Source organism: Limanda limanda, chromosome 3 (genome assembly GCF_963576545.1).
Source record: "Limanda limanda chromosome 3, fLimLim1.1, whole genome shotgun sequence".
NCBI classification, from domain to species: Eukaryota; Metazoa; Chordata; class Actinopteri; order Pleuronectiformes; family Pleuronectidae; genus Limanda; species Limanda limanda.
Genome location: NC_083638.1, coordinates 30,988,895 through 31,008,249, shown reverse-complemented (window position 1 = coordinate 31,008,249; position 19,355 = coordinate 30,988,895). Strand labels below are relative to the sequence as shown.

The 19,355-nt window shown below is 41.8% G+C and overlaps 1 protein-coding gene across 1 annotated transcript in view; it reads right to left on the bottom strand.

The window, feature by feature from the left end:
• chsy1 (chondroitin sulfate synthase 1) overlaps window positions 1-19,355 on the bottom strand; it is a 61,173-nt gene continuing 41,818 nt past the window's right edge. The window contains exon 3 of the mRNA XM_061068246.1: window positions 1-3,191. Within this exon, the coding sequence (XP_060924229.1) occupies window positions 1,599-3,191 (1,593 nt within the window). The 3' untranslated portion in view covers window positions 1-1,598. The remainder of the gene's footprint in view (window positions 3,192-19,355) is intronic.

Genomic DNA, 19,355 nt, shown 5'->3' with positions numbered 1-19,355 from the left:
TTTATTTCTTAAATAGAAAACATTGTCCAGCGGGACAGGGTTGAAAGAACAAATATTACAAAAGTCAAAGAAAAAAAGAAAAAAAAGATGACAGCACAGTCATTGATCCTGTTACTTCAGTCTTAAAATCAGCCTTTCTTCTTGTTGTAATGCTGAAAAAGGAGCATTATCCTGATCGAGTGCCACAGCGTACAGTACCTGCCCGTGAGGAACTCAGGCACGAACTGGACAGTGAATCAGGTCTTTCACAAGGAAATGTTACCACCCTCATACCTGCAACACAGCACCAGACCGTGGGATTTCATATTGCAGCTCATGGAATCAGCTCTGACGTCACACCTTTCTAGACTGGGACCAGCCACAACACATCTTTTTTATTATTATCCAAAAATAAAAAAAAAAGTAATTTATAGAGAGAGAGACGGCGATGTATGACATCCGCTGGCCAACCAGAGCGCTGCTCCCGTTTCAACCCACTGGATTAAAGGACAGACTGGTTCCCGCTTCAGCCATCAGAAAGGACTGGGCTAGTTAGAGCTTTTGTGTTTACTCTCCATTATGCAGCCAGTTTCATGTTTGTGCCTGCAAAACACCACCCAGCCGCCCACACTCACAGACGCACACACACACGCACACACACACACACATACATACACACATACACATACACATACGCACACACACACACACACGCACACGCAGGCAACATGACACCTAAAGCAAACTGTGCAAAAACTCTTTGGTGATAATGAGTTAAGGAAAAGGTACATGAAATAAAAAACTATCCCACAGCTGACATGGTTATACAATCTTTCCAATATACATATTTAAACAGTCAGATAGTAGAAAATGGAGCCTGCAAAATTCAATAAATTAGACAGCAAAAGATGAATTGTAGATATCAAATCCAGCAGTTGGGTTCACAGAAATTAATAATAAAGAAAAATAGAAAAACAGTAACAGTGTTATGTTGTATTAACAAAACTTTAAAAGCAAATGGCAGAGAAAACCATTGTAAATCAAAGGAATCTAATAAAAATGGCCCTTAGTAATTACTCACGTAGCTGTAATTGGACTTTTCATTGAGGAAATGTTTGGATCAGTCTTTTGTAAACATTCACAATCAAGAGTTGAGTCATTTTTTCGAGCACTGCTGGTCTGAAAGTACATAGACACACGTTCATCTGTTTTCTGCGAACAAGACAAATGGAATATTTATCACCCTGGCGGTGCACTTCACTGAGGTACACACTAATGAGCCCTGCCTCCGCTTCTCCCATAGCCCTGACAGATAACATGTAACAGGCTGGAAGAGCCTCTGGCCCCTTTGTAATCAGGCTCATACAAGAATATCCGTTAATATTCCTTCAATCAACAATCAAAGCCTGTGCTTCCATACAAGGGCCCAGACTGCTTCTATGAATTGTTTGTTGTGGTGTTTTTGTTCATTTTCGTAAAAAAAAAAAAAAAAAAATTCAAAAGATATCCATGTTAAGTCTTTCGCTTCAGTAAAAAATAAATTAGGTGGTGAAAACACCACTAAAAAGAGGAATTCAGCACAGAGAATATTCACGATCAGTTTATAAGACTCTTTTTCTTCACACAGTCCTAGCTGAACCGTTATTGCTGGCCAGTCTCCTGAAGCTGAGGTCGTTCTTCTCCAGCCAGAGTTCTGCCAGCTGCTGGGTGGAGCCGTGTGATGAGGCTTTGGAGCCCAGGCACATCTTATATTGCTTCGCCTCCAAGTTAGGGTCACATACGACCGGGTGGTGGACATGTACTATCCCCGTATCTGTACTTCTGAACAACTTAATCCCTGACTGGACAAACTTGTTAAAAAGGTCCACGTCCTCCAATCCCCACCCCTGTATGGAGGTATCGAAGCCTCCTGCCTTGATCAAGTCTCCCTTGTAGACGCAAACAATTCCAAAGCCGTAGTTCCTCCACAGGCCTGTCTTGGATGTGAAGACATAGTGGTTGTTGCTGGGGACCTTTCCAGCATACACCACTTTAGGGTCGTACTGGCTGAAGATGATGGGGAAGTAGCTCTGCTCCCCCAGGGCGGTGTTGACCCGACATCGCTTGAGGAAGTCAGTGGTGAAGAGCAGGTCAACGTCACAGTAGAAGAGCAGCGAATCATTAGAGAAATGTAAGGAGCCCACTTCCAAAGCCAGAGCCCTGGAAAAAGAGCCAGTAACAGGTTTTATCTCCATCTCGGCTCGGGGATACTTCATGTGATAGTCCCTCATGAGCTCCACCTGCTTCACCCGCTCTGTGTTGTTGTCTGTGCTGAAGAGCAGAATCAGTAGCTTGACGTTCTGGTTGGGGATCAGACAAACTCTTTCAAAGTTGGCCATGAAGCGTACAAAGATGTCATAACGTCCCGACAGAGGTACCAAGATGTTCACTTTCTTCTCTTTTGGTTCCCTCTGGTCCTGGCCAGAGGTGGCAAGTTTAAAGGGCACCAGCATCTTCAGGGAGTTGGACAGAAATGAGAGGGAGTCTGACTCCTTGTTAATGTGGCTGGCCAGAGCTCTGGCATCCATCTCCTCCTCCTCTCTGAACTGGATCTGGCTGAAGGTCTGCTGCAGGTAGGCGTGCCTCCTCACAGGAACAGTCATGGTCTTTCCTTTGTGCTTCTTGTACAACAGCAGCAGATCTAGCACATACTCTGCCCCATATAAAGGGTTGACCCTCCGGTAGCCATACTGGATTTCTTTGAAATCAATGACCCGGCCCCGTGTCTTGGCATTAGCGTTGATCATCTCCATCACTTGCATGATGATGTCATCCAGGGCCTGTCTTTGGGAGGAATCCATCCCACGGCGGGGTGGCTGACCGTCAGATGCTGAGTACAGGTACTTCCCTGTCAGGAACTCCCACTCCAGAACCTCCTCTCTCTGTCGTGGGTGGAAGCGCATAAATGAGGGCGGCATGCCGAGCTGGAGGTCGTCTCGGCTGGGCTCAGCTGCTCCGTAGCGTCCCATCTGGACGATCTCCCGGTGGAGCTCAATGGTTCGGTGGCGCAGGTCTGCAATCTTGCGGCTGAGCATGTAGCTGTGTAAGCGATACTGGTAGGGAGGGTTCTTGTTGGGGTGGAGGGTGATGGCACGATGGATTTTGCTGTTGTGGAGATCTCGTATGTAACCCTTCTTGTTTGGTTCATAGTTCTCGTAGAAAAGCTGCTGCATCTGGAGAGAGAGGAGACACTAGTGTGAGCTTCATGTACATTTGGAACAATGGAAGTTCAATTATGTATTTTGTGCGGTCAGCCAAAACACTTTTGAGCATACTTCAAGACATATACCATAAAGTCCACTTGCTTTATTGAATTTTACTTTGAAAATGTTGTATGTTCAAAACTGGGGATTTGTTTAATCAGTGAAAGAAGTCATAAGAACACTTTTTTTTTGGTTCCGATAACAAAAGGTAAGAGAGTCATAACATCCATAATATGGAGCTATAGGGATATTTTCATTTTGGCTTTGCTCCCCCTTCCTCTTTGTATCACTGCAGGAAATTGACTTGAGTCAGTGATGGAGATGTTAGGTGTCTTAAAGTGCAATAAACTCCTCCAGTAAGGAAGACAACATAGGCAAATTATCAAACAAGAACAATATAAACAGAAATATAACCAATTTGCCAGCAGGCAAAACCCTCCTCATCCATAGCTGGTTTGTATTGCTAACTAATTTAGCATGTAAATCAAGCTGCTATATGAACAAGCTCAAATTTGTAAGATTGGAGCCCACAGGGCTGGCTATCCATCAGAAAATATGCTGCATTCCTGTCAACTTTGAGCCTGAGATCGACCCGTCCCTGCTGCTGTCTGTCACTAGCACCTGTCCAGTCTCCTCACATCAGCAGCAGCAGCAGGAGGGAGGAAAGAGAAGAGGATGGATGATGACACAAGGCTGTTGGCCAGCTCATTGTAAAGCGCTCACACATTCCCTTCTGAATGGACTTCAATGTCTTAAGGTAACCCCTCAAAATTCTAACTGTGTGTAAACAATGCTTTTTATTGCTCATACAGGCTTTTCAACAAGGAGAAAGTTTTCAATTTACATTATTGAAAAATAATATAAGGTTATTACAAACAAATTCAAATAAAAAATATATTCCATAACCTCTCTAAAATGTATTCTCCTCTTTACAATTTTTGTACTTGTGAGATCAGTTATGGTTTTCTGGCCTGGAATTGCATATCAGTGCATCGCTAACCTAAGACACTGCACAATGTGGACTTATGTGTATGTAAACACACTTGAGCTTAACTAATATTCTCATGTATTCTGCTGATGCAAACTCAAAATTAAGAGTGTGTTGGACAGCACCACTGCTTACAACAAGTGAGTGTGTGCGTGCTAGACCTGCTGGAGCTTCACCAACCTACTGTTCCTCAAAGTGCAGGAGGCTGAAAGTGTGAACACAGGGACAGTTGTTTGGAGCTGCTGGCAGGATCTAAACAGTGGTCAAGAAGGCAGGGTTTGTGTTGTTGCCTCCAAATGAAGGGAGCATCAGAACGGCTGCAGCCCCTAGAGAGTCTAATTTGAGAGGAAGGTTCTGGAATGCAGCCACAAGCCTGTTCCTCGGGGAAAAGCACTACGAGGAATGAGACAGGACGTGCCTAAGAGCTATGGAAAATGATACCTGAAGCCGAATACGATCGCAGGAACTGCCAGAGTAACTCTTTGCTTTTCCATGGCTTTAACCTGTGTCCCTCTGTACCTGTGGGAAGCCAGCCTGCCAGTCAAAACACACTGTAACCTTGTGATTAATGGAAGTCACTGAGCTAAGTTGTGCCTATGGAGGTGAGGGGTCAGCCTTTACTTCAAAAACCAGGCTACAGCATGTGCAATTAATATCCATAATTCCACTGTAGTATTCCTTCAAACAGAAAGCACTGCCTACAGGTTTATCAGACAATATCTGTGTGGTCACATTTTTGGTCAAGGAATACCCAACTTTTGGCAGCTTCATCTATCTGATAGAGTCAGAGGGTTTTTTGTCATTCACACATAGGTGACTTTTATGTCAATGCTGCTCACGGCTTCATCCAGATATGATGGTGCATCTACAGAAAGAGCTGCCTGCTCCCACGCTATTTGGCATTTGATATGTGAAATGAACAGAGGGGAGAAGAACAGAGGTGACTTCTAAATGTTATGATTGGCAAGAAAAATAATTTATTTTGTCTGACCTCATAGGCTGATGGGATGACCAATGAAGTCACAAGAGCTTGTGAGTGTGGGGGATCCTCTCACCGCTATATTCAACCTTATAGCAACTTCCACTGCCTTATAATATCTGACACAAGCACTAAATGAGAGGGAGATAGTTTAGGACTAAATACCTGTTTGCTCAAGTGCTGTTAGTATGTAAATTCCTTAGCTGTATAGTTATATGTTCATCCAACCAGCTGCTATGGGAATTCACTCTGAAAATATATGGACTGTTGGATTATTACTGTGCTTGTGAGAGGAATGTGAATTTTTTCATTGATCGGACTAGTTTCCAATTTTCCTTGGGTTAATTAAACTGATACTGAGCGTAACAGAAGATGATTGAGATTATAATTGGTGATGAACAGTATAAGTATTAATTAACTGTAAAGATAATATCATTTGAAAACGTGTCACTGCCTGTTGTGAATGTTTAACCTTGTGCTGCTGCAGCCCTTGCGTGTGCTGCCAGCTGCTGCCACATGCCTCCGCCTAGATTTCTTATGGGACAAAGGGTGACAGTGTTTCCCTGCCTTTCCCACAGTATTTTCTCAGGCTTTTCAGCTGATAGTGATGCGGGGGAAGAGCTATGTGCCGGCTCAGACTGTATCCAGCAGGTTAACACCAGTGGTCATCAGCTGACAGCCAATAGGTCAGGATGTTTATCTCCCTCCCGTGGCTTTGCCGTCGTTAGCAAGCCTCCTAATTATATGACCTCCACATCTGCGGTCACCACTGCAACCTACGACTCATTAGAGCAATTTATTCACAGTCATTTACCTCACAACATAAACTAGAATGGTTCTCTAACAAAAGAAAGACAAAAGGTAAGTCACAAGTTAGAAGCTGGCGCTTGGGATGATAAACAGAATGGCTACTCTAAGATCTCTCAACCTCAGAACTGACCTCATTTTTAATAAGCGCAGTATAATAAATTATATTTGAGACAACCACAGACAGAATCAGGAAGAACACTGCAGATCTACATGTGTTTTCAGTTTGGTAATAACATAATCCAACACCATATGGCTCCACTACCCTATTACGTAAACCATACTTTTAACTGAGTCAATAAAAACACAATAATCAAAAAAAGCAGGAGAAACAGTATTATCAAACTAATAACACAGCAAATGATAAAGTTATCTGAAGTGAAGGGAGGAGCCAAACCAATGAACATAACTAGAGTATGTGCTGTGATTACATTGGTGAAATGATACCATTATCCTGCAGGGGTTCAGGCCCTAAATAAACACTGCTCCACACCATAAGCACATGCATGGATATTAATTCTCTGCAGAGAATCGCTCCTCAGTCTGGCAACCCTCAAGATCACCCAGGACATCCTGCTGGAGGAAACCAAACACCAAAGACCATCTTGGTTTACTATTTAATACATATTAGACACAGGAAAGAAGATCTGTGACTGGGATTAGTTCCCTGAGTACTTTTTCCCAGCTGTTAAGTTCAACTTCAAAATGTTTTTTCAATATTCTCCTCAGTATTCAAGTAAGGTGTGCCACAGAAACTAGATGACATCATTTTGAGTTTGCTGCCTGGGTGTTTTCTTACTAATGGAGTCCACAAACCTTTTGAAAATCAATGGACCATATATTTTCTAAAATCCTCCATCCAAGTCTTAAAGTGCTCTAACTGTCATTCGCATTCAATACCACTGTCGGTAAGATTTGTAACTCCTACAACTTTACAACAGGATTAGCGTTATTGCCAAGTATAGAAAAAAACTTGCTTGGTGGGAAAAAGTCTCAATCGTCTATGGCAGTCAAAGACACTGTTACAATGTGTAAAACCTGTAGAAAACAGAATTTATATCAGAACTGAGATAGAAAAGTTGAAATTTTTTGCCAGGACAATTAGTTTGTCTCAAAATGACATTAAGTTGTCATTAAGTGACAGAATAAACGTCTTAAAGGTTTCCCTTTAATTGGAATGTCCAGGCACTCCAATAACCTCACACATCCAGATCTGTTTACTGGGAATGATTAATACCAATCTGCCTGTGAAAACAGTTGTGTAATAACTTTGTTGGATGACTTTTGTCAAGTCTGATAAAATGACCCCTGATGATGTCATTGTGACGTCACGAGGGTTATATTTGACTTGTTCGTTATGTCTAAACATTTATAACAGAAAGCTTGCTATATTTGGTTTCTAAAAGACAAGGGTGTGGACTGATAGGATTAGGTGGATGAAAATATCCTATTGAGTTGCATTATGGTAAATCTAGTGATTAAGGATTAAAAGTCAGTATACCCCAGCTGCTGCTGCTCCAATCTTAACCATTATTTTCCTAATCTGCCTACTGAGTCCCCTAACTTTGTGAATGTCCAGCACCAAATTGCTGGAGTACATCTTTAAAATGTATGGTTAAAAATTCAGATATTCAGAGTCTGTTTCTTAGTCTTTAATAAGAAAAACTGTTAACATCAAGAACAAGCAGCGGTCAGCCGGTGTTAAATGATGCCGCAGTCAGAAGAGCGAGCCCCCTAACACAAAGTGCATGTGTGCGTGTTTGGATGTACATACTGTTGCAGTAAGGGGGGTATGGAACCCTGAGGCTCAGTCCGAGCACAGGGTGAGAGCAGAAGAGCAGCATGGCTGCCACTCTGGCTGGGTTTAATCTGCAGGACAATAGGCTGTGCCTGCCTCTGAATGGGCCATGCAAATCTAATTGGAGACAGCATTATATTGTGTAATTGGTTGCTCTGTAAACGAGGGTGGCCTGTCCAAACTAATTTCTCAACTCAAGGAAAAGCCTCTTACACATGAGGCAGCTCAACAATAGGTCTGGTATTGATCTCTCTGATGGGATGAGGTTGTACAACCAACAGCATCTTGACACCAGATGACTTCATCACCATTAGCAATGTAACCTGTGTGTAACTGGTGGTGAGTGAGACTGTACAGTCCACAGAGAGCTTTTCCTTTAGACTGTCAAGCTGAGCTCTACATCAAAATTAGAAGTGCACCAATTCAAATCTTAACCTACAGATTATTGGTGGTTCATAAATAAACTTATCATGCTAATGTGTGGTGACAGGGTAGGGAATTGAAATGGTTCTGCTGGCTGAGAGTAGAACCAAGGCCCTACAGGTGGCTCCTACAGATAGAATTTGGAAACACCCTGTTGCCAAACAGAGACTGGGACGCTGCTTCCTGTGACACATTTTTCCGTGAGATCGACGACTGCTGTCTGCTCTTTCCTACATGTTTCTGTTCTGTGAGGGCTTCATGGTGGAGAACAGTTTTTTGGGGGGTTCTTCCTTATTTGATTTGAGGGTCTAAGATGCAGAGGGTGTTTTATGCTGTACACATTATGAAGCCCCTTTAAGACAAACCTGTTTTCTGATATCGGGCAATACAAATCAAACAAGACAAGTCAAATGTGATTGGTGGGTGTGTGATGTTTCATGTACCAGTGATCGAAATAAATATGTTAAGATCAGGGATGTGTTACTACATGCAAAGCTAATGACCGTGTGAATGCGGCCCCACAATGAAAAGGTTTCATGTGGGAGGACGTTGGGAAGTGGCGAAATGTTCTTCTTAATGTTAATGTTATGACAAGTACGAGCATCAACCAGTCATTGTCATTTTGATTCCCTTATGACACAGAAGGTTGCAGTGCAACGTGAAATAAATGACAAAGAATAGAGCTTCATGGTGTGTACAGTATATTTGTGCTTCTTCTTTGCAAAGCCTCATTTAAGAACTGTTCTCTTAAACTGCATGGTTTTAGCACAAAGCAATTACAGACTTTATTTACTTTAGAACTGTTCAAAATGTTGTTTTCATGTCTGTTTGTGTTTAACTACAAAATGTATTTTTATATGTTCTGTAACATTTTGTGACACAAACAAGAGATCCTGTGGTTCTAGGCTTTAATTTAGCAGAAATGCCTTAGTTGTCCAGTCATTTTAAAGACAGCGTGGCCAATCCGGTTCAAATCATGGAAAAACAAGCAGGGTCAAATTATTTTGAATTTGACGGAGAAATCTAATGTCTGAGAAGAGAGATTGCGTTGAAATGATTGTGGGCAGAGAGGAGATACTGGAGGCCGAGGCCTGAATTTGATGAACCAAACAAAACAAAACAAAAACATGGTGCAGTTGGAACAGGGCTAGGTCAGGATATTGGAAAAACAACAGGCAAGATATGAGAACAGAAATCAAGTGTCTCACACTGAGAAATTCATCGTAACTGGCCAAAAGGTAAAAATATTTTATCTGAACAGAAAATATTTTTATCTCCTCTAGGATTTAGAGGAGCTATGGCTTCTGATTTCCCTTCATTCAGCACATAAATAAAAAAAGCATTGTAGAGAAATGCAATCGTTTCCTTCTCAGTATGCTTCGGATTACATCAGCAGAGCTCGTGTTAAAAACTACATGACGTACATGATTTATTTTCTAATTCACTATTTAAAAGAAAGCCGCAGTGTGGGCAGGCAGGCTGTGGTGCTGTTCAGGAGAAATGCCGTTAGGGATATGACACAAGCACTGACATGTTCCTGTCAGTTCACTGCAGCACAACCACAGGTATCCACTTACTCACTTTATCTAACATCCTGCTGCACTACACTGTCTGAACTGCACCCATCTACCTATCCATTCTCTGTGTCGCTTTGTCTCATCCAGGTCAGTGGTGCTGCTGTTGACCGGCAGTGTAATAAAATGGCCCAGAGTAAAATCAGTGTTAAGTAGCACAAGTTCTCAGAGGGAAACAGTTATCATTTATGTTAGTATATAAAACCTTTGACAGCTGAATTTACTATTGATTTCCTTCTTCTCCACAATCACCACGGGTCGTGATGATTCAACACCTTGGCAGTGATCCCCAGTTTATAGACCAGCTAGAGAAATGTCTACTGGGAAACTGAGTACCACCACCCCCTCCCCAAGCAGCTACCCACTACACTGTTTTTCAACACTGGCAAACCTCTGTTTATTTTGAGTGAGGGATTGTTTCCTTTACCTTAAACCTCAACTGTCATGGTTATGTAGTCTATTAGGAATGTAGGATTTTAGGTCTTAAATTACGTATAAATTTAATTATTTTAATCAATATAATTTTGCCTATAAATGTATCTGACCGCAGCCTGCAGGAGGTAGAATAAGACTTTTAAACATTAGCATTTGTACATTATATTCGGTACATTAAGATGTAAGGACTGCATGATATTGTATGTTGTGTCATGTTGTGTTAATGTAACAGATGTGTTACATCTTCAGTAAAACAAATCCAGCTCTGGGCTCAGTCCCACAGACAGTTTAGGGAACGTATTGAGACACATACTAATACATTGATGGATTCTGTTTATCCTTGAGAAATATACTACAAAAATGTATAACCAGACTTGTTCTCCAACTGAGGACTTGAGGCCTTTCAGGAGGACTTGAGGACTTTCAGGGGGTAGCCCCAATCCCTAAGTCCTCAAGTCCTCCTGTCTGCTAGGTGAAGATGTCTGGACAGATATTAGTACATGCAGCTGTACACCAGGACTCAGGGTCAGTCTGAGAGTAACTTAATATTACATTGTCTCCTTTTAACTTGTCTGCAGAAAAGCTTGCAAATTTGCAATCCATCATTAGTGTAACTGGCATATATTAGCTCAGAGGGATAAATTGGCTTGTTTGCTTTATTGTGAGAACATCACTGTAAATCTGAACATCCTGCCAAACCCTGTTCAAACATCTGGCAGTATAATAAAGGTTAGCTTGAAAGTATATGTATATAAGTATATGAAAATAAATCAGATATCAGACTGTGATGACTTCGGTCAGGTGAGGTGTTGTAAATCACAATAAGATGATGACTACCTAGAAAGAGCACTGCTGTGGGAAATTAACTGTTATTACTCCACTAAGCTCAGAGCACCAATAAAAGGGAAAATATGAACAGACCATTTGGTTTGTGTTAACTAAGATTGGAAAGAACTGGGTGACAGGAAGCAGTAAAGGCCTTTTGTTCCCCCGGCCAGTCCCTCTGTCCAGATGCCTTCTTCAGCTGAGCTGAGAGATAAGCTCTGTTACTTTACTCACTTACAGAGGAGAGTGAAGTCAAAAAAGGGAAAAGGGGGGTTTGATGAAGTGAATGAAGTCTTAGTTCTGAGAAATTAGATTAATCTCAAATTGTAACTATGTTGGACTTTCTCTCTGAATTGTCTTTAGGTGCTATTGCATTTGAAAAAATAAAAATAAAAACTTCTATTCATTAGTTCTTCATACGGTAAGTTAAAAATTGTCCCTAAAAACATTTCATGAGCGAGGCTCCTCATTTGTAAGATATTTTTTTCTTCTTCAAAACTTAATAATGAGCCAACGATCACAAGCTAAAACAGCTGCAGTTATAGAAATCAATCTAAGATAACAGACACTATGTATTCAACATCCATCCTGTCCTGATCCTCATGACTCAGTGTTAGAATCCCATAGATTTTATCAGCAAGCAGCTTCTTATGATTTTTTGTTAACAATAGGATGCCAAGACCAATCCTCACTATCACTGTGTCTCTCTGATCAGCTCCGATTGTCTGACAGAAAACACGTTAAGGAGAATAACTGTGTTAAACTTGGCTGCATTACGACACAGTAGAGGAGACCACTGCAGAGGAACAGAAGATATATTTAAGGTGAGTGTATCACGCAGCAGCGGTGGCATGAGATTTTGACATTTGATCTGTGATTAACTATTATCACCAAACTAATTCTTCCTCACATAAGTACAAGACTGATGAGAAAATGAGAGCAGCTATAGGAAGAATTCAGCTGTATGAAAACACAAAACAGATGATCAGAGAGGCCATGGGGGAAGAACAAAGGTTTGACAGACTGATGCCTCAAGTTCTTTTCGAGACCTTTTCGGTCTTGAAATAACTACCTCTGACTGTGAGGGACTGTGATGTGAGGGAGATGTTTCACTGAGGTCAGCCTGTATGCACATAAATCAGTTAAGTTGTTTTTGAAAAGCCCTGAACTCTCACTCTGCTGACTCAGACATCCACCAAATCTTTTTTGATTGGTAAAATAATTAGAAAGCAGAAAAAAGGTTAATGACAACAGCTGTAGTCATTTTGAGTGTGCATCTAGGCACTCCATAAGCTCATATCAAGAAACCAAATGGCTGCTGTGAAAAGGAGGAAGGTTTAGAGATGTGGATTCCTCCAGCTACTCCCACAGATCTCCCCTGAAGCAGCAGATAATATTTCAAAGAAAAAAAGAGCCAACAGATATGAATTTTCTCTGACTGTGCTGAGTGTTTTTCAACATGACTTAAATTTTATATCCTTCAAATCATGGAAAACAGAGAAGGGTTGTTTGATTGTTATTTTTCTTAATTATAAAATAATACATAAAAATGACATGTTTGTCTGCAGCAAAAATATGGCTCTCCCGAACAAAGGTTTCCTAGTCTCCGGCTCTGTGTGAGTATGTGTGTCCTGCTGTGTTTGTTACACAAGACAGGGACACGATAAGACTTCATCTGCCCATCACAACCAGACATCCTCCCACCTGGGGGACTCATGCGAGTCCTCACCAGATGTCAACATCTGGTGACCATGGCCTCACCCTAAGTCTCGACTCTTTAAAGACGTAGTGAAATGGAAAATACATTTTCCAAGTTTTAGGACTGTGATCCCATGCTCACCTCCTTCAGGTCTAGAAAGGCAGGTGTGGAGGGATGTGAAGAGGTCGACTGTATCATAGCTGAATCTTTCAGCTCTGTATGTGCTGAATTTGTTAAACCATCACATCTGCAGAATTTAAATCTCTCTCCTAAACCCTGCCCACATATTAAGTTCCATGTGAAAATATGTCACATAACTGAAGTTAAAGACCTTCTGACCATCTGCTTCACTTTGCCTTAAGCATAGCAGTTTTTTAATTAACTTGTGCCAAAATGGAATCTTGCTGATGGAGAGACGGGTTATCAGTGGAGAACGGAGGGACAGCTGATACCATTTCCGGAACAACAACAGAGAGCTTTTGAGAAAATGAAAAACATAGAACACTTATCTCTCAAGTTCCAGTTAATGATGCAGCAACAGCTCACCCTACCATTACTAACATCATCTGTAGGTATAGGATACCACACCAATGTTTTCATGGCTCAGTCTGAAACTCTGAATAAAAAGAGCCTTTGTCACAATATCATTATCTACAAATTAAGACCTAATGTCAGCTGTTCTACCTTTGGCAAATAATTCACACACAAAGCTCAGACAACTGCCATAGAAAAGACAGGAAAATCTCAAGAGCCTAAAAACTTAATTTGGAGCCATGGTTTAAATGTCTCTCTTTGTGAATCCCCTGCCCTCAGACACAAAGCCAAGTCCGTCACGGCTACTGTAATGGCCTCACATATCAAGCGTATCACAAAAGCACTGGATACAAGGATTTCTTCATGTCCGTTTGCATTTGTTGGAACTTGACGTTTTGGAAAACTAGTTGTGATATTATAAATCAGCACCAGTCACAGCATGAGTGACTGCAGTGATCCCTGAAAGTGCAGTCATACACACAGAATGCAGGATGAGATGTGTAAAGCTATTCGTTCAAACTGGTCACACTAGCATTCTGTAGAGGGAGGAAAAACAAAAGAGGACAACAAAACCACAATGAACTCATCAAAGCAAAAGCAGAAATAGCCACTTGCTTCACTTCCGTCTAGATAAGGCTGTGTTTTAACGGCTACCCTCCATTCAGCCAGTCTGACGCTTTATTTCAACTAACTGAGGAACCAGAACCAGAGTTAAATGAATATTCAGAATTAGGAAACTATTCCACATGCTTCTTCCACATCTCTTTTTAAAGTTGCGACTTGTAGGCAGTCTAGGTGATAATTGTATCATCCACATTAGTCTATCAAACCTGGAGTTGTTTACACTCTGTGGTCAATTTACTGCTTTAACCGTCTGATTTGTTGTAACTTCACCTGCTTTAAATATGGTGACTACAGTGTCCCTACTGTAAAATAAACCATGGACGAAACAACAGAATTAAGACCCAGTTCTCTATGACGTGATACTTCGACTATCCCATAATATTCTTGTGTTTTTGTCTCCCAATGTCTTCCTTTGGAGTACTATAATCTATTTAATTCCATTAAAATGGGAATAATGCAATGTTCAGTTCTGTTATCTTGTTTCTACACAGCAACAGAGAACTTACATTGACAAAGCCAGGGTTTCCCCCAGAAAACTTGCTAAGCCTGGTGGTAGGGCTGCTAGAAGGCACCCGCGGGGTGCCTTCTAGCAGCTGGACACCATTGTTTCTTATACTCTAAACATGTTGCACTTTGTTTAATATGCACACCTAACTTTTTTATTTTGATAAGGGGTTAAATAGAAACTTTGATATCTTTTTGAGTTGCACTGCTGACTTAACTTATAAGCCCTCTTTTTTATTTATTTTTATCACGTTGGAGTTGCTAGTTTAAACCTACAGTTTTGCACTTATTTGGCACATATTTGAGCCTTTGTTTACATTTTGTTTTGTGCTGCATTATATGGTGACATACAGTTTGTTGTTATCAAAATAAAATTAACTGAATTGAAATGGTCAATTTGATTTTTTTGGAGGAAAATTAATCGTTTAGATTAATCGACTAATCGATAAAATAGTCGTCAGATTAATTGATAGAAAAATAGTCGTTAGTGGCAGCCCTACTTAATATTAAAAACAATTCAAGTTTGCTGTGAACATAGCAGTCAGGCCTCTTATTTCAGAAACAATGAACCGTAACAGTTTGGTTACCAATAAAAGACAAGCGTACTACTTCTTTGCTTTCAGCCAGCTACTCAAACAGACAAGCAACAAAATAACAAACAAACAAAATACACAGGCAAGTGTCGGCCTACTTTGAAACATATTAAACACAGAACTTTGTAGGGCTATTTGAGTCCTCCTCATATTTGTGGAAAATGTATGAAATAAGAAGTACCCTATTTTTAAATAAATAAAACCAAATAGCTGCAGCCTAATCGTGTAACGGACTAGGTTTATGTTTATGTTCGGTTTTGACTTATGTTCAGTAAAACACTGTGTTGAAGGAGCGTTCTGATGTCTGAGGGTCAGTGAAGGCAACGTATGTTCAGTAAAACACTGTGTTGAAGGAGCGTTCTGATGTCCGAGGGTCAGTGAAGGCGTCTGGGTGGGACATGTGACTGTTTGGACCAATAGGATGGCTGCTTGGGGATCGGGGCTCAATGAGGAAGTGAAGTGTTGTTGATGTGCGCGAGTGACGGATTTTTTTTTTTTTTTTAAATAAAAAAAACATGCGACGCTTAGCCTGGCGGGGGGGGGGGAGTAAGGCCTGGCGGCCCGCCAGGCCTATACAGCACTGGGGGAAACCCTGAAAGCATTTTGTGAACAAAACCAAAATGCTCAGAGAATCCACCAAAAGGTCTGATGCCACACCATAGATCAACACAAACACCAAGAATCAAACAAACTCAAGAGGCTGATACACTTTCTTCTCGTGTTTAAGAAAACAAACTAAAATGATCCCTTCAAAGATAAACACATAAAGGCAAGTCCCTTAAGGAGGGGCTTTGCCTTGAAATGGGTTCTTCTGATGCTGGAGCTCTTATGCAGTACAAACACTTGTGTGGACTTTAGGGAGCAATCTGGTGTGGTGACAGTTAGAGGAGGGATAGCAGGTCATTAAGAAAGCCTGTCTCTAGTTCAGAGGCGGCATGATGTAGTGGAATCTTAGGACTCAGATCAGATACAATCAGTGAATGTGACAGGGGCAGCAGGCCAATGGGATGAGCCTGTCCTAGTCTGCAATCTGGCACCACAATACAGGGGATCCACTTCCCTACCTCCTCTCTCTGAATATATCCTTTCCCGAAATTTACCAGTCCAATTACAGTAGAGGCCAGGCCCATCCCATTCAGATCTCAGGTTGTCCAGAGAATAGCTTCACCTTTGTGCGTGGGGCTCATTTCATTTGAGACAGATTTCACATATGAAACACCAAAAATCTCATCTATTTTAAATTTAGCAAAAAAAAGGTATAATTACGTGAAATGCAAACAGCAGAGTTAACATATTCTACGCCCACAGAAGTGATCTAAAACACATATTACTATAACCTGATTGGCTTACTGAAAAGTTTTCCCAGATTAATCAGGTGTGACAGCTATGAGGTTGTCTTCTCCTCTCCCCAATCAATCAAATTTAATTTGTATAGCCCATATTCACAAATCACAATTTGTCTCATAGGGCCTAACAAAGTGTGACATCCTCTGCCCTTAACCCTCAACAAGAGTAAGAAAAAACGACCCAAAAAACCCTATTAACAGGGGGGAAAACGTAGATGACAGTCACTCATCATGAATAGGAGAAGGCAGCAGCTGACAGCTGGTTCATTTATGTCTGTGTGCCTGCAGAGGAGCTGACCATGGGAGGATCCGCAGCATGAACTCCTTTCTGACATCAAAGCAAAGGGCTAAATTAAAACATTCCATAAAAGCGAAGGGAAAAACTACCCAATATTGGTCACATTTTTTTCTTCTCTTTTCTATTTTTTTTATTGTTGAAGGTAATTATAGTCGTGTGGTGGGCAGCAGCATACTTGTGGAGTCCTGGTGGTCCGTGAAGCTATCATTTAGTGAACGCCGCCCAAGGAAGCTGGAGGAAGAACAGGAACAGGGAAGTGGGTGTAGAAAAGCTTGGAGACAAGTGTTTCTACTCACACATCAGTGACAGAAAGTGAATATGTTTACGTAAACCTATAATCTGCACCTCAGTCCCTGCCCTAAACAATCCCTCCATTCCAAATTCAAATCTCTGAGGTGAGGCAGAGCAAGAACCAGCACTTGCTAAATATGTTGGAAAGCATGGTAACGTTTAGGAAACTCAGACTACTTGGATTAAGTTTGGGAAAGATCATGGTCATGGTACAAAGTAACAGACCGTGGTGAGTGCACAAGTCAGACAGTTCCATCACGCTACTTTATCTTCGAAGAAAGTGTTCACGTGGCGATTAAGTCATATTTAACCATTAATACAGGTCAATTACGGACTGTGATTCTTAGTATTGGAGAGCATTCTATTTTATTGCCTTGCTTACGTGTATGTAAATGAGGTGGTGAAAATGTTAGAAACATCACAATGTACAGCCTGTCCTCTGGAAACAACAAACAAATGAACAAGAAAAGTGGAAGTTTTAGAAACATGTGTGGTCACGTGTTATTTTTCTGGTCATTTAGTGCATTTGCTATATCTTCGGGAAGCCTACGCACTTTTAAGGCAAATACTGTTGAGTTTTCTACTACAGAGACCTGATAAAACATGTTTCAAAAGACATCTGGGACTTAACTGCCAATTCTTAAATTAGAAAAGGACCCAAATAGTATAAATACACTTTCCTTAAATACATGACTATTTTCTGGCTGCGAAACACCCATTGGGACAACAACATCGATCAACATCACATCAAGCAAAATGTCACTTGAAGGCTGGAGGTTTTCCATAGAGAATGGTTGGGCAGTTTGTCATGTTTCCAGTGTAAATGTTTTGCAACACACATACGCATACACATGCCCACACACACAAGCCCTGGAATCCTCTCTTACAGCGAGAGCAGAGCGTTTCACATTTCCAATGCAGTTGGAGTAAACAAAGACAAACTAGTTTGCTAATATGTGCGTATGATAAACACAATCATGAAGAAAAACAATACAGCGGTGATGCCAAAGGAAATTCCAAGCTGTCCCACTACCTATTCATAAATTCCTATACCCTTAGGTCCATGCAACATCATGCTTCACCTGAGTGTGACCTGTGGATTTGAAGAGAGAAGAGGTATTGTGGGTAACAATGAGGAGAGGAACCTTGGTAAAAAGTGTTTTGTGAGTTCAGCTGCAAAGCTAAAAAATGTATACAGGGATCACTCACTCCCCCCAAGCCTATGGCCTGCCCAGGGGGGATAGCAGGTATAGGGTACTAATAACAACCTTGTCCCTGTTTGATCCCACCGACAGCATGGCCGCCTGACCCCCAGGTAAATGGGACAACAGCTGTACACTGGTGGTTATGGCTCATGGTCCAGATGTCATCACTGACACATGCAGCAGCAACTGTGTTTGATCACTCCAGATTCGTCCCAGCAGCCACGGGACAAGCACTACACAGAAGTGTAAAGTCTTGGCCTGGGAACTGAAATATCTCCACGTGCACTCAGAACTGTGACCACTTTTCGAACAAGCTGTGTTGTGACGAGTACTATGTAGGAATGTGAATGTGACTTCCGGTGTTGCAGCTAATGGAGTAGGACGTGTTTCTCAGAGCTCCTGCAACAACTTTTTAAAAAACTATTTTAGGCGTCTTTTTGCCGACCAAAATGCCTCAAAAAGCCAAACCACATGTACAACCGCCGCGGCCTGCTTCGCACACTGCATCCCCGCCTCATAGTGATCCCCCCTCCTGCCTGATCGAGGCCACAGGTGGGGCTCCATCAAACGACTTCAAGGCCGAACTGCTATCGTCACTCCGTGTTGAAATGGCAGTTATTTTCAGAGCTGAACTTCAGGCTGCCTCGGCCGAGACCTTGTCAAGCATCAAGACTGAACTACAGGCAGTGAAATCGGAGTTATCCAGCAGCATTGCAAACATCCAGTCTGAGGTGCGCACTCTGAAGAACACCGTAGGTGAAATGGAAACATCGCTCTCCTCCTGCACCGATGACATTGCTACCATACAGGCTAAAGTGGAGCACCTGACAACTGAGCTGACAAGACTGGACAATAAATGCGAAGATCTGGAGGCGAGATCGCGGAGCAATAACATACGGTTAGTGGGAATTCCCGAAGTTTTTCCAACTTTTCTGCTGCTGCGGATGTTTCCTCTCTGCTCAAGGAGGCTTTTGATCTGGAGAAAGAGCCGCTCGTGGACCGCGCACATCGTACCCTCCAGCCGAAGCCGAAGCCGGGAGAGCGCCCTCGCCCCATAATCGCTCGTCTTCACTATCATACAGACTGTGTGGACATATTGCGCCGAGCCAGAACCCAGCAGCGGATCAAGGTTGGAGAGCTGAGTTTCTCCGTCTTTCCTGATCACACCCCGAAGACGGCTCGTGCCCGAGCCGCCTTTAATGATGTTCGTC